The 13988-nt window shown below is 34.3% G+C and overlaps 1 protein-coding gene across 1 annotated transcript in view; it reads left to right on the forward strand.

Moving 5' to 3' along the window:
• The window catches only part of LOC129949057 (alpha-1,3-mannosyl-glycoprotein 4-beta-N-acetylglucosaminyltransferase B), a 119520-nt gene that overhangs the window by 100784 nt on the left and 4748 nt on the right, over positions 1-13988 (forward strand). The window contains exon 4 of the mRNA XM_056060265.1: positions 13105-13968. Within this exon, the coding sequence (XP_055916240.1) occupies positions 13105-13968 (864 nt within the window). The remainder of the gene's footprint in view (positions 1-13104; positions 13969-13988) is intronic.

Raw genomic sequence — 13988 nt, forward strand, 5'->3', positions numbered from 1 at the left:
GGCCAACGGTTAGTTTTTCGCTTACAGGTGTATACGGTCACCATTCGGTCCAAAGTATCAACCCCGCCCTTTGTTGAGTTGTAATCTATGATGACTTCTGGTTTTTGTGTTGCTTCATCTATTTTGTCCTCATGATGAGTTGTAGAAAGCATAAGTACATTTTTTTTGTGTTGCTTGCATAACTACATAATTGAATGCACTGAGAGTAACAAAAAATTGAAGAAAATTTGTCCCTGGTCCTTTTGAAATCCTTATCGGCTGGTGTAAAGACCTTAGGTAGTTGCGGCTTATTGCTTTTTATTGTGCCGACTGTTGTTGTTTTTCTTGTCATCAAGTTCAAGGCTAATGGTACAGAGGTGAAATAATTATCCGCCGTTATGTTATAACCCTTGTCCAGATACTTTTCCGCTAGTCGCATCACGAGTTGATGAGATATTCCCTCAGATCGATTTTCACCGGGTTGTTGGCCAACATATATTTCTCCTTGGAGAGGGTAGTTGGTTTTAGCATCCACAATCCAAAATATTTGTACTCCATATTTCCCAGGCTTATTGGGCATGTACATTTTGAATGGGCATCTTCCCCTTGTGCCAACGAGTTGTTCATCGATGGTAAGCTCTTTCGAAGGTTGATAACAACTAATGAGGTTACTTTGAAACAAATTCCACACATGCCTAAACGCAGCTAGTTTATCACTTTGGAGTCGAAAAGGGGTCTTCCGTCATCGAATCGAATGAATCTGCTTATTTGCTCAAACCTCTCTAAGGACATAACTGCACGGTAAAAGGCCATATTACTCTCATGGAAAAGATCCTTTGCCTCTACACCATAAGCTTTTTCAGCTCCAGCGTACAGCAGTATGGCAATGTAGGCAAAGATCTCATCTTCAGTTGTATCATACCACCAACGCATTACCTTAGGTTCGTTTGATAATCGATTATCTTCATACACTCTTTTTGCTTTTCTATTTGTTTCCAAGACTATGTTTTCCACAATGGCTGGAGTCACCAATGACTTGAAACAATCAGCTTTAGAAGAAAATGTCTACGAACATGTACCACCCCCATGAATCAAGCGTTCATTGCGATCTCGATTTGCTCTTCTTTTTTCTATTTCATCTGGCATTGACCACCAAATGTCATTGAATTTCATATTTCGGGCCGTATATCGCATTCCTCGATTGGGGTTAGCAGGCTCACTTTCAACCTCCTCCTCACGGCGAGTTCCTTGCTGTCGTTGCAGTTCCACTTCAGCTTCTTCCTCCATATCAAACCCAACCTGCTGGACGCGTAAGTCAAGCAAAGCTTCGTTTGGCTCGTAGTTCGGATCATCAGCATCCGAGAAATCTGCACCATCATCACTGTCGTCGTCTTCAGAGTTATTTTTATGAACTCTTTCTCCTTCATCAACTTCTTCATCCATAACTCGACCATAATTTTCGTCAAAAAATTCCTGCTCTGCATCAGTCAAAAGCCTACCTAAATCTATAATAAACAATAAAAATCAAAGCAAACTTGATGAAAATACCGCTGTCAAAACATAAAAAACCGTTGAAAAAGAATAATTCTCATCTAATCTAATATAATAATGCACTCCAAACTCATATGGGCACTGAGTGCCCACATACACGATATCGGCTCTTTTACTTTGCAAACATGACCTGCCCCAAATACCAACAAAATCAATTCAAATGGTCCATTTTCGTGTACTTGGACACTGTATGCTTGTAGGAAAAATCTCTTTAAGCGTGTAACAGAGCAACTTATAAGTTTTTTCTTGATTTGAAAATTGTACTGGGCACTCAGTGCCCAGTACACGGGTCTAGGGTTAAGCCCTTAACACATCAAGTACGCTCTGTGCTAAGTTTGATCATAGCTCTCCAATTTATTTAAGAAACACATCAGAGGGAACAGCGACTGGACGAACAAACGTGATTTTACATATTTCAAAAAGTCAATTTCAAACAAAAACACATTTTGATTATAAGAAACCAATTGACACTTATTTATGTTCTCTAAAACAAGACAATTTTGTAAAAACTATTTGGTAGTAACGAATTGCAGTGTGGTTGCTACAAACTGTCAAACTCTTTTCGCGTTCCACTTACCATCCACACTGCAACGAATAAATTGTTCGCGCTCAACTTTACCACCTCAAAATTATAACACTCTTGTTTTGTGTGATGAAAAGGGTAATTATAAATTGACAATTCATCGCTGTCTGCGAATAGAAATAAAGGTCATGTCCAAGAAAAGTCAAAACATGCCAACATCCACAGTTCGCGTAGTTCTTAGCTCATGTGCAAGATGCTTAAAACGTTTTAGAATTTTCTATCTGTCTCTATCATACAACACTAAACAAATGTGAAGTTAGCCGTGTTCAGATTTGTACTCCATTAACGTTTAAGACTGCAATCCAAGCTAGCTGAATGAAAAACATAACCTGAGCGCTTTGATATGTCTGAGCTAAAAAAGATACAGATCTTTTTTTTGACAGTTCAGTTCTTTCTCTGGCCCTTAAAAAGAAGCTCATCTTATCAATATTTATAGTCGATATTTGCAATAGAGATTAGAGATGGTTGTATTAAATAGCTTACAAGTCCCAATGTGGATTCAACCACGAATATCAACTTTTAGCAAAACAGCATTGACTGATCAAAATTTAGTACTTGGATAATTTGTGCTTAATTAGCTATTAATTAGTTGAGATAGTTTTGATTTTCCAGTTCTGTTTTATATTTTCTGCTTTAATGACCACATTATAACATTCAAAAAATACCTAAGAAAATTTAAAGGCCTAATCCTGAATATCAATATTTTTCTGGCTTATAATTTGGCTCAAACTTCTGATGAATTCGCAATACAATTACAATCCAATAATGCCACTTTCTAACTTTTTTTGAATTGAATTTTTTCTTTTTGTGATAAACTGGAGGCAAAATTCAAATGTTTGTTTAAGCTCATTTAGAATGGAACTACTATAGGACGCGAGTTTATGAGCTCTATTTTGGGCTTATTACTACGGCTTCGCTACGAAGGAAAACTAACATATTGGTTGCGTAAGTTTCTTTATTTTGACAGTTTTAGAAATCTTGTTAATAGCTACATCGTTTTTCGAAGCTGTCTTAAATTAAATGTCTTTTAAAAAATTCAGTATCGAGGTACGAGCGTTTAAAGTTTTTGAGTAGCACAAAATAATTTTGCAATACGTTTAATGCTTAAATTCAAAAACTGAGTATTTAAAGGCTTTTCCCTGCCATAACATTTTAAGTTTAAAAAAAATCGAGGGTGGCCTAAAGGCTTTAGTTCAAAAACCTTTAATACCTAACTTACATTATTATTTCAAAAACACACCACGACTTCTTCTCACCATCATATCAGCATCATTATTAATTCGTTATACCATAAATAATTATTCTTGATATCCTTTGTGATATTAAATCACCATCAGCGTTAATGAAATGTATAATCAAATTAAATTGTGCAAGCTGTTTTCGATGTACAATATTTCTCACCAACCACCAACACCACCTCGCTATAGAAACCTCGTTTTGAGAGGTATAAGTATCTATGTGCTTTATATAATAGGGAAACCGTTTTATTTTTTCAAACAAGAACAAAAACAACACGCGATTATTATGTCCGCCATAATTATTGTTATCTTTCCGGTGCATTTAACCGAATTAGCAGCATGTCAAGCTTTCAATTTGATTGAGTTTATTACTATCGGTTCTTTGTATTGGGAATATTGTTGCTTATATTAAAATAACATCTAATTAAGAGCTTCATGATACACAAAGCGTATGTTTTTTTTATGGGCTTCTTTTTAAAATCATCTCTCTGCGCCTCCGAAACGCTAAATAACTACCATATGAGTATACAGAGTATCTACATTAAAGATTAAAGTAATAGAGTACTTGTACCATATAATGCAAATCAAGACCTAAATCTAATAGAAGTTGCACTTAACATCTTAGATCGATAGACAGTTTGTGAAGTAAAAATTAAAGCTCTATTTTAATTACATTGCGGTGTTGTGCTGTGAGTACGAGGTCGTTAAGATTTTTTAATAAGGCTCTCGAGCGATGAGTCAGCCCGATAAGTCGATACTCCATATCGGTTTCAAGCCTTCCCCCATCAGTTATATTAACGGAGACAACGTTGATGATTACGGTTACGACGACGACGACAGCGACACGATGAGAATTATTTCTCACGCTCAAGTGAATCTTATATTTACACGACCCAATTTCAGCATGAAAATTGAATCACTTCATTAGATCCAATCCCAAAAGGCATTAGATAGTTCGAAAAAAAACATTAATGAATAGAAGTCGAATGAAAACCACTTTTAAAGAAGCAGCAATAAGAATCATTGATCTTGAGTTTTGAGTGGGAAAATAGTTGTTAAGGGTGTTTTTTTTTTTTCAGAGGAACAGAACCTTGAAATGGAATACAACAAAGGTGATTTTTTAAATTGACATGAAATTTAATTTATGCAAATGATGATCTTCTGGCATTATAATTTAAATGTGATTTATGGCATATGATCTCTATGCCAGATGTAGTATAACTCTAGCTTAGACTTAGTATAAACTCGGGGTCCCATTTTCTAAGAGTTTGTCCAACATTTGAGACATTTGAAATGAAATGAATTTTGTCACCCAAGTGGTCAAGGGCCTCGGGCTTATCGATGTTGGCTAACTATTTCGCATATTTCTAAAGAAAATAGTCAAGAAGCGTTCAATAGGTTGAAACTGCGCTGATACCAAATGTTTCCTTCTATAAACGAATTGTGGCACGAGCTGTGTGACATGTTGTGCAGCACCATGCAGTACTCGAAACATTCAGTTTTTGGGGATGTAACGGTGTCTCAATATACACTTGAGGATTGTCATCACTCAAAATACGTCGTTTTGTTTATTGACGCATTCATTCAAGCAAAAGTAAGCTTCATCGCTGAACAAAATTCGCTCGATACATATTTCGAACAGAACCATAATTTTCAAAGTAAATTTCAATATTATGAAAGCGTTGTTAAGATATCAGTCTTTTAATGTACACATTTTAAACCAAACTAAACATAAATCACTTGACAGCTGCCAAAATGTCCACCAGTTCAAAAAGTGTTATGAACTTAAAGTTCTATAAAATAAAACACCCGTTATAAAACTCTAATAAATTGAAAGATGCAAAATAAACAAAGACAGAGACATAGAGTCGGCATGGTAGCAGCAGCGGCATCTCGATACATGGAGGTAGGTGCAAGTCGTGAGCTTTATTTTCATTGGCAAATATTTATCTTATCAAGATGTTTGCTTAAATATTTTAAATTAATTTATTATCTCGTTGTATGTACAATTATACATTTTTATTCTGAGGGGGAATCTAGAATCTAGACTGGGCTCCGGCTTTAATTTTCTATTGCTCATATTATAGTTGAGGAAAAAAAATAGAAATAAACATCGCACGTAATAGTCTTGTCCAGTTGGATAGAAATAAAGCTTTTTTTCTTTGGATTCAAAGTCAAGACAGGTCAGGTGCTAAGAAGAATCGTTTTCGTTTTGAACATTTTTTTCCGTCAAATTTTTGACGTTTGAATATGTTAAATTCTTTCGAGAAGTAAACATGTCTGTGAGTGTGATTTCATGGACTGAAATTTATAACTTTTTCAAAATTTAACTTGGTGAAAGACATTTTGAGTGACCGACACAAATAATGTGTCGAAAATCAATTACTTCTTTGATGTTTTCTTTTTTTGCTCTGAATCATTTTTCTTAGTACTTGTTTTTAAAAATGTATCATTTGGAACTGGAAAATTTAATTTTCGAGATTGAGACAAATAACTTATAGTTTGTAGTTAAAAAAAAGCTTGCATCAGTTCGGGAAAAACTACGTTACCGAAATAATTCAAATAATTAACTTTAAAAAACGATGTTCTTTTTCAGTACAACCTTTGTATATGAAACTATTGAAAAGAAAACTGGTTTTCATGTACATAGGTTTCATGTCTTTTGTAACTCGAAATACTTCTTTGATGAAACTTTTGCATTTGTGCTCGAAATATTCTTGCATTTGGAATATCTCAACGAGATTTTTAACATTACCCGTGTTTTGTTCGAAATCTATCGTTAGTATAGTAGGATTTTACACGAGTAATAAAACAATATCCATAGTATGAATACTAGCGATAAAAGTTAGAGCAGAATCTTACAACGGATGGGTTTAAGACATTTATGCGAGTATCGAATGGATTATATGTGATTTCGATCTATCTCGATGGCTGTGTTCGTTGAGTAGGGGTGCATTTGAAATCATGTTTTCTATTGGGGAAAAAATCAATCTATTAATGTTGATATTATTTAGTTTTGCTAATGAAAATGGACTAACTGGGCTTATTTTGCAAGAATAGAAAAGATAATTAAGTTTTCCACTAAAGGTTTATCTCAGTTTAGATTAAATAAATCTTTTTGGTGTTTCCACCGCACTAGAAGATTTAAAAATGATTAAGTATGACAGCACTTTCTAAAATGCAAATGGTATTTCGATCTTTTTTATGAAGTGATTCGTATTAAACCGTGAAGAACTGATTAGTTCAGCACCATATAGGAATACATATGCTACCTACTGCATGTGCAACTTTTTTTTAATCTGATTAAAATACAACTATATTTTTTGTACAACCAACTCCTCCACACAGGTTTTTCTCATTTTAACTCGGTTTAGGTATATAAAGAATTGAGGCCAGCTTCAAGCTCGCTTCAACACCACATGTTAATGTCGTAGTCTACGAACATACCCCTTGTTGAAGTTTTTATTTTATGTATAATTTATTGGTTCAAACTTAAGGCGTATTTTCTTGATTTTAATAGTCAACAATCGAAAATCAGTTTACACAATTTCAGCCCTGGTCTGAATTTCGCAATTATTTTTTGGAATTTTTTGATAATTTATTCTGGCAAATATTCAATTGTATCAACTTTCAAATACAAAAACCGGACTACTGCGGATCGTTTTTTTGGCAATTTTTCACTATACTATATATGAAATACCAAAAAACAGATGGCTAATCTCTCTTCATTAGGTTTTACAGGCTGGAAACTTATGAACTTTTTGGCACTTTTTTTAAGCGGCTCTAGGTATCAAATTATTTAGGATTTTGTGTACCATCGTTTTCTGAAGATAATCCTTTTTAAATGAAGTCGATTGGACAAATTCTGATAGAGTAATGGTGTCAACTACCATGGTTGCGAAAAAGACTCTCAAAAGTTTTGTCAGGATGTTCTGAGATCTTCAACACTTGGCGTAATTTTAAAATGTTCCTTAGCTGAATATTGTTTTGAAAATTTGTATTGATATTCTTGAAGGTCAAAACTCTATTCAAGCAAAAACAAATCGATTTTTTTTCACACCGATATCTTATCTTACGTTTTAAGCGTTCTTAGTAAAGCTAAGTTGAGAGGATTGTTGAATCTCACAATATTTTCCGAATCAGACAATGCTCCGGCAAACGCTGTCAATGACTTTTAATTTAAATATCTAAATGTCAGATACAATGGTGGATCCAGGGCGGTTGTAGGGGTCATGACTTCCATTGGGGAATTGCGCAGCACAAGTTCATCAACTTTTTACCATTGGATGATCCAGGATGGGCATATGAGCCATAAAACATATTTACCAAAAACCGTTTTGCTGCAAAACGTACTAAATTCTTTGTTTTTACTCAATATAGCATTTGGAAAACTTTACTAGTGCATTAAAGTATTTTCATAAAATCTTTTCTGAGACAAAGAGAAAACATTCAGGTTTTTAGGAAGAAACCTTGAATAAGAGATCACCAATTTAGTATTAAGTTGCCTTTTAATTTCTGAAACTTGCTTTCAATTACATCTTATTTTTTAAGGCACCATAATAGTATAAGCCTTTCTTAAAGTATTTTATTTTTCTTGCAAATTTGATTTTTTTAAATACAAAAACTTTAAATGTCTTAACAAACTAAAAAAATCTACTTTTTGAGCTGTACTTGCTTGGTTGCTGAGATTTAAACACGAATTTCAAGAATTTAAATGTCCCAGGCTGCATAAGTGACACTCTCATTAAACTAATGGCTAATTGAAAAACATAATGAACGTTTCATATCTATTAATTTTATAATTTTAAAAGCTTTAAACCTTTCGCAGGCTAAAGTTTCTTATTATAGAACCGAAGCATCTTGAAATGCTTTCATATGTAGGAATAGGAAGTCGTCAAAATTTAATAGTTGGACCATAACAGTGTTCTAAAATAATCTGATAACTTAACTTGTCGTCTTACCACTTCAAATGTAAGGTTTAGATACATAAGGTCCGTTCGCTTACTTTCTGCACTAAAATTCGTAAAAAGAGATATTTTAGAGAGTGTGGGTAAAATTCTCTCACAAAAACACAGAACTAAAAATTGACTGTCAAGAAAATAAAAATTTTGAAACATCATCGTTTCATTTCGTGTTTGGAATGTATTTTCTTTTGTATTTTAATGGATAAATTAAGACAACATTAACTTCAAGCAACATCATGCTGGCCCATTGTTTTTTTTATGACAAAACTTGATTTAATTGAAACTTGAAAATTGCAACCTTGGTGGTGTGCGTTGGGAAAAGAATTTTTAATTTTATAAGTGACAGCAAAAGCGAGCAATTTATTTAATTTATTTTAAGTTCTGTCAAATTTGACAATTTCCACAAATCAGCCCAAAGAAAATTATTGGGCTAGAATTCGTAGGTTTTGGAAATATTTTCTCTCGTATTTCTTGAGTACGCGAACAGAATTTAGTTAAATTTCGTAATTTTTCGTAAAATTAGACTGTTTTAGGAAGGTACGCAAACGGATCTATTATGTTATTTAAATTTTGTAAGATTTTTCTTTATTCTCAAAAATATAAGCCATGTTTTGAAAACATTTTTGCTTTTGTCAAAACTTTGAAAATATCATTGGCAATATAAACATATTTATCATTTATAAACTTAAAATAAACTGGCCAAATTTGTTTATGCTATTGGTTTTCAACATTCAATCAGAATCTGAACTTTAAATTTTGTGCTCGTATCATAAATCTTGAATTAATCTTATACCAAATCCTTAATGCCAAATTAGGTAATTTTTTTAAACACTGCTAAAGTTCTCACTTGGGAAACTCTCTAAAATGACGTTAAAAGTCCTGATATTTTATAAGAACAAAAAAAGAAACATCAGATAAGATGATGGAAAAAGTTTTTAGATGAAATATTGATGACAATATACTTATTTATTGACAACCAAATACAACCAATTTTCATAAAACCAGACTCCATCATAACAACTTAAATCAAACTTCCAAACTGTACTTAGCCACATTCTGAGGGTGGGGTCTAAAAAATGTTGCTGCTCCAATTTCCGCTCATCGGCATCGCCATCACCATCATCGCATCAAGTCAAACAAAAACTCCTCGAGCACTAAATTATGTTAAACTTAGTTAAAAGCACTTCCATTCGTTCTTATCATCGTTTGTTTTCCATCATCAAAATTCTCTATACTTATCATACGCTCATAAATAATATCATAAGAGCTGAGGAGGAGACGTTCGCTGGTGGTGGGCTCTTGATTCTTGAAAATTTATTTTATAGAACAGAAGATTTCGTTCTCAAGAACTTCGACCACAATATACACGACTTCCTTGTTTGCCTCGTTTTCGTCGATCGTCTTTACACGAAAGAGAAAAGATATTTTTATAACCATAGATTCTTTTATCCTTAAGCATTTCTAAATATTTTCCATCTTCATGATGAGGGTCCAAAAAAAAAACAACATACAAAATATAAAAGGGGCCAGGGGAATTATGCGCTCAAACTCAAGCCCGCACATCTGTTTATTAATGTTTGTTTATGTTGTTTTATCATAAATTCAGAACGCGATTCGCAACTACCGAAATCTTGGGTTTACTATAAAACGAGCACAAACTTCCAATTCCGATTATTTGAAACCCCATTTATTTAGGGAGTCCCGCCTTCCCTCTAACCCACCACCATCACTGCCCTATATACGAAACACACAATACGATTATAAGGAAGACAACCCTCGAATTCTGCTTCGTCTTCTTGGAGTCTGGAGTGTGCTAATTCGCATTCGCAGTCACGTATATTTCATTAGTAGGGAATATTCAAATGAACACCCTAGCGAACGCAGCGCCATATCGGCAATGCCATCGAGAGAAGTCGACAATAATGTGAAGCGAACAACATGAGGAAACTTTAGTTTGAAAAAGTCGTCATCTAATCGTGCATTCCTTCGGGCTCTATACTGTATAACTCATCAATGTTGTACGGGAGTGCAATCAGGGATGTATTTGGGACTTAAAATTAGATTGGCTTTCAGGCATTTATTTATACTTGGATATTAGTGCTAATAAGACTTTAAAAGACATTGTTAAAGTTCGTTTAAAATAAGTGTTTCTAACTTCTTACGACTTCTCTTGTAGCATAAGTGAAGTTATAAGTTTACATGAATTCTGACATCTATGTAGCTGTCATTTTGCATTTGCATTGCCGCCGAATAACTTACGAATGTCAGAAGGGTGTGGCATTCGTTCTAACTTTTGATGTGATTGACCAACCGATATTTTTTAAGATCCAAAAGGATTACTTTTAACTTTTTTGAACACTAAAGCACTATTCACATAAGCACGACCAATGACCAACGAATGAACGAATTTTCGTCGATTCACATGACAGTTTTTAATTCGTTGCGAATGAAGTTTGACTTTGACAATTGTGTTTTTTATCATTATTGTGTTTTGTTTTGAAAACAAACGATTGAGAAAATGCGGTTGAAGGTTTTATTTGTTTAAAAAAAAAAGTTATCGATGTCCTTCTTAATAAACAAAACAAGAAAAAGATTTCATGTGCACTCATTTAATGCAAATCAGAAAATTGAAGGAGAAAATGTTTCCTTAATAAGACTGCTGGAAAAATATCCAGAAAAGTTCTTTACATATTTAAGGATGTTAAAAAAAACATTTGCATACATTTTGAGCTTGATAAAGAACAACTTGGAGCCACAGCCGAACACCAATCACCAGCAAAACCAAAACAAGAATGAATTTTGTTAGGTTAAGTACGCGCGATAAATTTATTTGTTGCGAGTGTGGATAATGTGGAACGCGAGTAAAGTTTGACAGTTCGCATCAAATACAAATTTTTTCGCGACGAATAAATTTGTTTTTTTTTAAATTTATTAATATATGATATTGTAAAGTAAAAGTATACATCATATATCAAATAGAAACTATATTGCTATCGTTTTGTTAAGAATTTGTAATTTTGTAATTCATTCGTTGTTCGTTGGTCGCGCTGATGCGAATACTGCTTAATAAGTGACGTTCTGGTTTGTTTCTTCGATGCGGATATATGGATTTTCACTATTAACATCCACAAAATCAATTGATATGTTTTTGATTTGAAATCATCAAAAAGTCTAGGGCTTTACAGGCAACATTTTGATCTGTTTGACAGTTAATATAACCAATTTTACTATTTTATTTCATTATTTTCCCAAGGAGTTTGCCTATTCAATTCTCTCATATTCATCTTACATTAACTAGTCAGAAAATCAAAACGTTATTGTATAATTTTAGCTGTCGAGAAATCTGTCAAATTGTGAACCAAAGTGTTGTGTAAGAAAAAATTGATGGATTTAAAATGAAGAGCGAAAAACAATAGTAGCTGTCAAAATTAAATTCATTTGCGAATGCTCTGATGTTCTGTACACAGTTCATAATCGAATTGAAATAAAACGACAAATGACAAACCACTCCTTTTGTCAAACTGACAGATGCATTATTAATTATTGTATTTGTTTTGGGTCAAAATGAAGCAGATCTCGATTAGATAAGAAAGGTTCTAAGTTTTCAACTAAGGAATAAATCAATTTAAATTACAATTTTTCTATTTACTTTTTGACAGAAATAAAAAATAAATTGATTTATCTGTCAATGGAAAATCCAATTAGATTTTTTAAAAATATTCTACAAAATGAGCTCTACTTTAGAGTAATGTAATGCTTATAATGTAGGCCCCAAATCGAATACAAAATATCTCACTTAAAAGATTGATTTGTATATTAAAGATAATGCAGCCCTGGTGTCTGGTAAAGAGTTTCCTCTTGTTCAATTTTTTAAATCAAAATTCATCTGAGAAATGGATGTCTTTCATAAGTTTTGACATATAACAATAGAAAATAATACATGTATAAAAACACGTATGCAGATATATAACGTCTGATAAACCCCAAGCTGCAAGTACAGGAGCAACCAGAAATAAAGGGCTTAAAAGCCTTGTAAACAGGGCTTGATAGTAGCTCTTGACTGCTTTAAGGCGACAGAGTTTTCAACGGCATCAGATCAGAACACCAGTATACCAGAAAGAAGAGGTTTCCCTTTCCTTGTTTTGGTCCATGTAGGATATGAGTAACTATTGTTTTCTAGAGTGTATTGCGGCTGCAGAAGGAAGGTAGCATGGTTACTGTAAGGTAACATATATCGTTGCAAACATAAATCCAAACACTGCTGCGACACTGCCAGTTCTCTAGAAGAAGGATAAATGATTTGAGTATACGGGGCTAGGTACCTCCTCAACTATATTCTGAAGCTAGGGATATAAGTTGAGTAAGTCTCTTGTTGTTTTGTAACTTTTGATTCTTTAGTGAAATTTCAAGAGATTTTGGATTAAATTTCTACCTCCTATGTGATGGAACAACAACGTATAAGAGATGAAGAGTGTGATATACGAGTACTTTGAGTGGATTAATTTATTTGATTAAATTTATTTCCATCCGAGAGAGACGAAGTGTCTGGGAAGAATTTTACAAAATTCCATCACAATCTGAGTCAAAAGACGAAGATTTATTTAAGTACCAACCACTCAAAGGTTGAATAAGTTAGAATTTAATGTGGATACAAGAAAAGTATAAGAAGTTAAATCAAATATATTAATAAACATGAATTAATGCCGAGTTATCCTTTACCCTTTTTCATCAATTTATATTTCGGTCCTTAAATTTTTTGTTGATTAAATCAAATGTTTTTTTATTTCAGATCTCTCAACAGAACAAACCCTATCACAGCGCCTGGCGGAATACCAAATGCGCCTACAATATCTCGAATCAATGTACAGGACGCGACAAGAGGACGTGGCGATACTCTCGCAATATCTGGGACTGTCGCAAAGTCCTACAAGCAGTACGAACAGCGGTCCAGGTGACAACACCTCCCACATACCATTCAATACGTCCTCCATGCTGGAGGCCCTCAGTCCAGAGGCGAGATTGATTTTGAAAAATTCCACCCTCTCATCGAGGTTCCCATCGAGTTTGAGAATGCCAACGGCATTCCATTTCCTGCCGCATCTTCTCGACGACCCGATGTCGCTTAAGCCATCGTTCCTCATGTCCAAGGGAAGAACTGGTGTGAGTATAGTCCTTGGAGTTCCTACAGTCAAGCGCGACAAGCAATCCTATTTAATGAGTACGCTCCAGAATTTAATCACGAACATGGACGAAGTCGAGCAGAACGAAACCCTGATAGTAGTCTTTATCGGGGAAACGGACATGGACTACATTAGTCTGACGGCAAAGCAAATCGAGGTCCGTTTCGGTTCGTACATCGAAAATGGACTCATTGATGTGGTTGCACCGTCGGTGTCGTACTATCCGAACTTCGATAAGCTGCGGATAACACTGAACGATCCGCTGGAACGTGTCAAATGGAGATCCAAGCAGAATCTGGATTTTGCCTTTCTCATGGCTTATGCCCAGCCTAAGGGCACCTTCTATGTCCAGCTCGAGGATGACATCCTCGCCAAGCGAGCTTTTGTGACAATCATGAAAAAGTTTGCCATCGACAAGACAGCCATAAGGGACAACTGGATTGTTCTGGACTTTTGCCAGCTGGGTTTTATTGGTAAGTGTTGAGATGAGGTG

The sequence above is a fragment of the Eupeodes corollae genome, chromosome 3 (assembly GCF_945859685.1).
Source record: "Eupeodes corollae chromosome 3, idEupCoro1.1, whole genome shotgun sequence".
NCBI classification, from domain to species: Eukaryota; Metazoa; Arthropoda; class Insecta; order Diptera; family Syrphidae; genus Eupeodes; species Eupeodes corollae.